The following is an 8187-nucleotide window of genomic DNA, read 5'->3' on the forward strand; positions in this document are numbered from 1 at the left end:
AGAGAGGGCAGATGCTGTGAGTAGGTGGAGAAGGAAGCGGAACGTGGACGGAATCCGCTGGGCACGGTGTGGTAATACCCGAGCTGTGTTGGTGGTTTCCTGTGTTTGGGGTTTCTGGGACATGTACTGTACGCACACTCGCGATGTTTCCCCATTTCTTTCGACACTGAACAAAATCTTAATGCTGGTTGTACCTGACCTGCAGCCTGAAACCTACAAGCAGTTGCCACTCTGCAGTGATCCCTCGTGCATCCCGTGGTATAACTCACCAGTCCTCCGTCCTTGCCGCATCATCCAACCTACTGTGAGCAACACCGTGGGGGATCAGCTGGTATCGTCGCCCTGTCCCCCTGGCCATCATGCTGCAGATGGCACACACTGTTACACAGGCAAAGCCTGTGAAGAGACTGGAGAAGCTGGGATTGTTCTCCTTGGAGCAGAGATGGTTAAGGGAGATTGAATGGGGGGGAGGAGTGTCTCCGAGTCTCTCTGTACTGGGGGAGAGAAGCTGTTCCCTTTGCCGGATGGGCAGAGGCAGGTGTCCGACTCTGCCACTGTTACCGGTGCCCTCTCGGTCTAACCATCTGTTGTATTTATATTTTTCAGATAATTTGCTTTCTTCCTCCTCTCAGCCTTTCTCTGTACCTGAAGGCAAGTTCAATCTCCTCTTCGCTTTACCAAATTTCCAATAAACCTCCCTTGCGTATCTATTTTAATAAATTCTTAAATGCCAGCTCACCCGAGCGGCCACTCTTGGCGGGCGAGCCCTGGTCTGCGGAGGGCATTGAGGCCAATCCTGACCCCTTCCGCCCCGTACGTTTGAACTTTCACCAGGGGTCGCTGAGCGGAGACCAGTGGGGGGCATTCTCCTCCCACCTTCCCTAAGAGAGAAAGAACTCCCGTTTCTCCCCCGCCTTTCCCCACCTCAGGACCTCCCAAAGCGCTTCACAGCCAATGAAGTACTTTTGAAGTGTGGTCACTGTTGTAATGTGGGAAACGCGGCAGCCAATTTTTGCACAGCAAGATCCCACAAACAGCAATGCGATAATGACCTGATCATCTGTTTCAGTGATGTTGGTTGAGGGCTAAATATGGGCACCGGGGAGAACTCCCCCTGCTCTTCTTCCAATAGTGGCCGTGGGATCTTTTACATCCACCTGAGGGGGCAGATTTTGGAAGTCTTTACCGACTCCACACAGCCCAGGGATTGAGTGTGGGACCATCCTGGCCCGAATGGCTCCATAACAGAAGACACAGCGACACATCAGCTGAGTTTTGCTCTTTAATTCATTCTCTGGATGGGGGCCTCGCTGGCAAGGCCGGCATTTGTTGGCCGTCCCTAGTTGGCACTGGGTTTCATACAACTGAGGGGCTTGGTTAAGAGTGAACCAGGTTGGTGTGGGGACTGGAGTCACATATCGGCCCAGACCGAGTACGGACGGCAGGTTTCCTTCCCTACAGTTGGGTTTTTAGGACACTCGATAGTTTCACGGTCACTTACTGATCCCGGCCTGAACCAAATTCAGATTCTCAAACTGCCGTGGTGGGATTTGAACTGTTGTTCTCTGGGTTATTAGTCTAGTAACGGAACCACTACACCCCACCCCCCCACATCCCACCCCCCCACACCTGGGATTCTGGGGGAAGGAGGGAGAGGGGTGCATGTACACAAATGCAAACCAGGCTGATAATTCAACGTGAGTTATTAAAAGCATTGCGTTTATTTTTTTACGTTGTACTTTTAAGAGCCATGCACATTTCTATCGGGACACTGACTGGGAGCCATACTGGGGCCTGGCCTGGCCTGGCCTGGAAGGGTCGGGCCAGTTTAAATGGTGCCGAGCTGGCCTGGTGACCACGAGCGCCTGCATGGATATAGTGTAGAGATCGAGGAGCCAATTCCACAACTCCCAACAAGCTTGGCTTCATTTGACCTTTTGTGCCTATTGAGATGATTTGACTGGCCATTTCAAGGGGGATTGTCTCCATGCTGGTCCGGGACCTCTGGTGTGCGAGTAATGCAATGTTTAACGTGTCCGGTGTTGATGTGGGGGAGCGGGGTGGCGGGGGGGAAATGTCCTGTGTGTATTCAGTGGTGACAATGCCCCTTTCAAAAGGCAAACGATTATCCAATCAGATGTAGCCTTTCCTCCCTCAGTTTGAGTCCCAACACCCATTGAGTTGCTGCAATGTTGTTGCTTGTCGTTTGTCTTTTTAGTTTTATGTTTCTTTTAAGTTGCCATTTCCTTCCTACCTTTCTAGTCCCGTACGGGGAAAGCCCTCCTCCTTTGCTGTCAGATGGCTGTTGTGCATTGTGGATCAAGTGTCCCTCCCGTGCATGTACGCTGAGGTCACTTTCTTCCCCACCCACCCCCCCCCCCCCCCCCCCCACTCCTTTCCCAATAAGCACTGCATGCTGCGAGACTGGTTTGTCTGTTTTATCGTTTCTGAATTTCTCTTGCTATCTGCTCACAGAGCGATCGGCGCCGCTCCAAACGCTCCTCCCTGATCGCAGTGCCTCTGCACAACAGCCGAGCTGTGTGAGCGTTTCTGAGTCCTTGGGTCCTTTCTCGCCTTCCCCTCTCGGCTCTGTGCCCCAACCCGAGCCTGTTGCGACTCCTGACGTTCTCTTGGATCGAGGCCGATCTCCTGCCTTGACCCACCCATCGAATGAGACCGCTCTGTCGGACACGGAGAAGGAACTTTTGGGAGCGGCAGTCATTCGGGGCATGAGTGGCTCCCATGGCCTTGGCACTGATTCTGGGATCGAAGCAGCGTTCAGCCGGCCTGAACCGGGAAGTGTTTTTGATAACTACAGTTGGATGAGCCAGCCTGGGCTGATATTTGGGAAGCAGGAAGGCCCACTCGTGTCGGCACAAGGGACAACAGAAGTAGGAGTGCATCATCCAATGGAGATAGTTCAGCTTGGGACTGGGAGAGACCAAGTTATTGGGGAGCTAGCGAAAAGTGAACCTTCTTCCATAGACTCCTCGCAGGAAGAAGACTCATTGGAAAGACTCACCCCTGACTCTCCGTTCGAGGTCCTTACTGAGATGCAAGAGAAGGGATCTTGTGAGGAACAGCCTTCAAAGCCATTGTTGGCTTTGGACGAGCGCAGTGTGGACCTGGAAGCGCCAAAGAAGTCTTTCTTCTTCACTGGCGGGATCGAAAGGGGCCCATTGGGTGAAACTACACCTGGGACCAAAGCCGAGGAAGCTGCTGCCACTGGCTTGAAGACGAGCATCCTACAGAATGTCCTGCTCCCCACTCAACCAGACGTTCTGGAGGAGATTCATGACGGACGAAGCAAAGCCAAAAAAGAGGACCCCTTCGGGCAAAGCACCATCGCAGAAGGTGTGAAGTCATCACCCACGGAAGTGGCTTTCAAAAGCGTTCCACCTTCTCTATTTGGTTCAGTGACCAGCTCGCCTGATTTTAATCCTTGGGATCTGGCTCCTCAGCCACAGGATAAAGGGAAACCAGTCTTCGGTCTTGAAATGAACTTGGACCAGCGTCCTTCAGACAGGACGATGGAGCCAGTGACCACACCTGGAACTGGTGGACCGTCCCCTGGAGAAGTTTGCACTGACTTGCCTACAAAGACCACTCCAGATAACACTGTGGTGACTTCAGGCCAACAAATGACTGTATCCAGCAGTGTTACCACCAGGACTACAACAGATGTGGGAAATGGACGACTGATTGATCCAGTAACTGTGCCCCGTGAAACCTCACCGGAGATATTGGCCAGAAGCCCGATAGGTTATCTATGTTCCCTGGAAGAGGAGACCAAGATTTCTTCTGTTCAGGCAACTTCCCAACTCATTGAAGACTCTGTTTCGAGCCAGTGCACCTGGCGAGTTCCAACAGTTGGAACAGGCGTTGCCTTGGATCATGTCCTACCCGAAACATTGGAGAACATGGAAGTGGATAGTTCTGGAGAATCGGATGATACTGTTATTGAAGATCTCAAGGCGGTCCCAGTACGTGACTCCTTGGTACAGAAAGTCATCAATGAACAGAAGCTAATGGGTGATTCTAGTGGCCTTGAGAAACTCGTTTCGGTTCCAATAATAAACGTTACGGAGACTATGGCGCAGCAGGTGGCCAGTGACGGCGAGGCTGACTCTGTAAACCCTTTGCCCAAAGATGCTGAAGGGGGTAGGAGACAACCTGGAGATACCAAAGATTCTCCAGTGGAGGGCCAGGGGGAGGCTGCAGGACCTCCACCAGAGCTGAGTCTCGCCAGAGACAAGGCAGTTGAACGAGCGAAGGTGACCGTCGGAGAAATTGCATCTTCGGGTTCAGAAGCGTCTCTTTCCCCCTCTCCTCCTGCAGCAGACCATCTCCCCCTTTGAGGAGCAGACGTCCACAGCGGAAGAACCGGGCAGACATGAACCAAAACCCAGCCCTGGGACCTCGCCGGTCCTGTCCCGTGAGGACAGCCCTCTTCTAGAGAAACCTGCCCCGTCTCCAACTGCTCCCCCTGTCTCTCAGCGGTCGGTGGACACTCAACACTTGGTTGACCTCGCCAATACTGTGGAGCTTTCGATGGTGGGAGATACTTCTGGCCCTTTGCAGGAGATGATCCGCAGGTCGGCAATCCAAAGGGACCAGATTGTCGGGGAAATGCAGTCTGTCCCGGTGACACCGGCACCAGTACTGGTTCAAACCCAGTCGGTCATCATCAGATCCACGCCCATAGTCGTTCAAACCCCATCTTATATTGTCAAGTCCATGCCTGCAATGACTGACCATCTGAAGTCCATGCCTACAATGACTGACCCTCTGAAGTCCATGCCTACAATGACTGACCCTCTGAAGTCCATGCCTACAATGACTGACCCTCTGAAGTCCATGCCTACAATGACTGACCCTCTGAAGTCCATGCCTACAATGACTGACCCTCTGAAGTCCATGCCTACAATGACTGACCCTCTGAGATCCATGCCTACAATAACTGACCCTCTGAAGTCCATGCCTACAATAACTGACCCTCTGAGATCCGTGCCTACAATAACTGACCCTCTGAAGTCCGTGCCTACAATGACTGACCCTCTGAAGTCCGTGCCTAAAATAACTGACCCTCTGAAGTCCATGCCTACAATAACTGACCCTCTGAAGTCCATGCCTACAATAACTGACCCTCTGATGCCCACAGAAGTTGAACGTTCTCCCTCTCCAGTGGACCTGGTTGCGTGTGCGGTTGCACCATTGACCCAGGCTCCAAGGCATCCCCCAGTAGACCTCGCCCAGACCTGTGCGGAGAAGACCGAAGCGGCCAGTGTGCCGGACGAGGCTTCACGCCCTGGGACTCTGCCCTTGTCGGGATTGGCTGGAGCCCAAGGACCGACAATGGAGCAGAAAGTAGCCGAGGTTGGCCCTTCACCCGAGGGTCCGGCAGGCAGCCCGGCTGCGGAGAAGGACCAAGGGGCCATGGGTGGACGGAGAGCCTGCCCGGGAGAGAGCTTCGTTCCACCAGCTCCTGGAGCCGGGCTCCAACTGACCGAGGGGGAGACGACCAAAAGCTCTCCTCAAACTGACCGTCCGGAACAGGCTGTCCTGGGCTCTGGTCAGAAGCAGGAAGTTGCCGAAAGCCCTGTCCAGCCTGCAGCACGTCCCCCGGGTACCAGGCCTCCCGGTGGCTCTGATGTGAGACCGGAGCAGAGACCCCAAGCTCCCGCGGAGGCTGTGGAGGTGGAAATGGCGGTTGGTGTCGAGGGTTCCAAGCGGCTGAGCAGGACGGCAGGTAAACGCTTCGCTCTCTGCATCTTTTTGTTTATTAACCCGCATCCCACCACCTTTAACCAGTGTTTAAATTAAAGCCTGGGATCTCCCTGTGCAAATTTGACCCAACTACACTTAAAACTGTGTCTCTGCCTGGGGGGTGTGTCTCTCTGTCTGGGGGGTGTGTGTGTCTCTCTGTCTGGGGGGTGTGTGTGTCTCTCTGTCTGGGGGGGTGTGTGTGTCTCTCTGTCTGGGGGGTGTGTGTGTCTCTCTGTCTGGGGGGTGTGTGTGTCTCTCTGTCTGGGGGGTGTGTGTGTCTCTCTGTCTGGGGTGTGTGTGTCTCTCTGTCTGGGGGGTGTGTGTGTCTCTCTGTCTGGGGGGTGTGTGTGTCTCTCTGTCTGGGGGGTGTGTGTGTCTCTCTGTCTGGGGGGTGTGTGTGTCTCTCTGTCTGGGGGGTGTGTGTGTCTCTCTGTCTGGGGGGTGTGTGTGTCTCTGGGGGGTGTGTGTGTGTCTCTGTCTGGGGGGTGTGTGTGTCTCTGTCTGGGGGGTGTGTGTGTGTCTCTGTCTGGGGGGGTGTGTGTGTCTCTCTGTCTGGGGTGTGTGTGTGTCTCTCTCTGGGGGGTGTGTGTCTCTCTGTCTGGGGGGTGTGTGTGTCTGTCTGGGGGGTGTGTGTGTCTGTCTGGGGGGTGTGTGTGTCTGTCTGGGGGGGGGTGTGTGTCTCTCTGGGGGGTGTGTGTCTCTCTGGGGGGTGTGTGTGTCTCTCTGGGGGGTGTGTGTCTCTCTGTCTGGGGGGTGTGTGTCTCTCTGTCTGGGGGGTGTGTGTGTCTGGGGGGTGTGTGTGTGTCTCTGTCTGGGGGGGTGTGTGTGTCTCTGGGGGGTGTGTGTGTCTCTCTGTCTGGGGGGTGTGTGTGTCTCTCTGGGGGTGTGTGTCTCTCTGGGGGTGTGTGTGTCTCTCTGTCTGGGGGTGTGTGTGTCTCTCTGTCTGGGGGGTGTGTGTGTCTCTCTGGGGTGTGTGTGTGTCTCTCTGGGGGGTGTGTGTGTCTCTCTGTCTGGGGGGGTGTGTGTGTCTCTCTGTCTGGGGGGGTGTGTGTGTCTCTCTGGGGGGTGTGTGTCTCTCTGTCTGGGGGGTGTGTGTCTCTCTGTCTGGGGGGTGGTGTGTCTCTCTGGGGGTGTGTGTGTGTCCTCTGTCTGGGGGGGTGTGTGTGTCTCTGGGGGGTGTGTGTGTCTCTCTGTCTGGGGGGTGTGTGTGTCTCTCTGGGGGGTGTGTCTCTCTCTGGGGGGTGTGTGTGTCTCTCTGTCTGGGGGGTGTGTGTGTGTCTCTGTCTGGGGGGTGTGTGTGTCTCTCTGTCTGGGGGGTGTGTGTGTCTCTCTGGGGTGTGTGTGTCTCTCTGTCTGGGGGGTGTGTGTGTCTCTCTGTCTGGGGGGGGTGTGTGTGTCTCTCTGTCTGGGGGGGTGTGTGTGTCTGTCTGGGGGGGGTGTGTGTCTCTCTGTCTGGGGTGTGTGTGTGTCTCTCTGTCTGGGGGGTGTGTGTGTGTCTCTCTGTCTGGGGGGTGTGTGTGTCTCTCTGTCTGGGGGGTGTGTGTGTCTCTCTGTCTGGGGGGTGTGTGTGTCTCTCTGTCTGGGGGGTGTGTGTGTCTCTCTGTCTGGGGGGTGTGTGTGTCTCTCTGTCTGGGGGGTGTGTGTGTCTCTCTGTCTGGGGGGTGTGTGTGTCTCTCTGTCTGGGGGGTGTGTGTGTGTCTCTCTGGGGGGTGTGTGTGTCTCTCTGTCTGGGGGGTGTGTGTGTCTCTCTGGGGGGGGGTGTGTGTCTCTCTGGGGGGGTGTGTGTGTCTCTGGGGGGTGTGTGTCTCTCTGTCTGGGGGGGGGTGTGTGTCTGGGGGGTGTGTGTCTCTCTGTCTGGGGGGGTGTGTGTGTCTCTCTGTCTGGGGGGTGTGTGTGTCTCTGTCTTTGGGGGGGGTCTCTCTGTCTGGGGGGTGTGTGTGTCTCTGTCTTGGGGGGGTGTCTCTCTGCCTGGGGTGTGTGTGTCTCTCTGTCTGGGGGGTGTGTGTCTCTCTGTCTGGGGGGTGTGTGTGTCTCTCTGCCTGGGGGGTGTGTGTGTCTCTCTGTCTGGGGGGGGTGTGTGTGTCTCTCTGTCTGGGGGGTGTGTGTGTCTCTCTGTCTGGGGGGTGTGTGTGTCTCTCTGTCTGGGGTGTGTGTGTCTCTCTGTCTGGGGGGTGTGTGTGTCTCTCTGCCTGGGGGGGGTGTGTGTGTCTCTCTGTCTGGGGGGGGTGTGTGTGTCTCTCTGTCTGGGGGTGTGTGTGTCTCTCTGTCTGGGGGGTGTGTGTGTCTCTCTGTCTGGGGGGTGTGTGTCTCTCTGTCTGGGGGGTGTGTGTGTCTCTCTGGGGGGTGTGTGTCTCTCTGTCTGGGGGGTGTGTGTGTCTCTCTGGGGGGTGTGTGTGTGTCTCTGTCTGGGGGGTGTGTGTG

At 55.7% G+C, this 8187-nt stretch overlaps 1 protein-coding gene across 1 annotated transcript; it reads left to right on the forward strand.

The window, feature by feature from the left end:
• The first annotated feature begins 509 nt into the window (after positions 1-509).
• On the forward strand, positions 510-5838 carry rtn3 (reticulon 3). The gene is given in 3 exon segments (XM_085976354.1): positions 510-651; positions 2476-4349; positions 4351-5838. Coding segments are annotated over 3 exon segments (3474 nt in total). The 5' UTR covers positions 510-524; the 3' UTR covers positions 5824-5838.
• Positions 5839-8187: the final 2349 nt, after the last annotated feature.

Source organism: Somniosus microcephalus, unplaced genomic scaffold (assembly GCF_052327205.1).
Source record: "Somniosus microcephalus isolate GS21.2 unplaced genomic scaffold, FLI_Smic_1.0 unresolved_chr2, whole genome shotgun sequence".
Taxonomy (NCBI): Eukaryota; Metazoa; Chordata; class Chondrichthyes; order Squaliformes; family Somniosidae; genus Somniosus; species Somniosus microcephalus.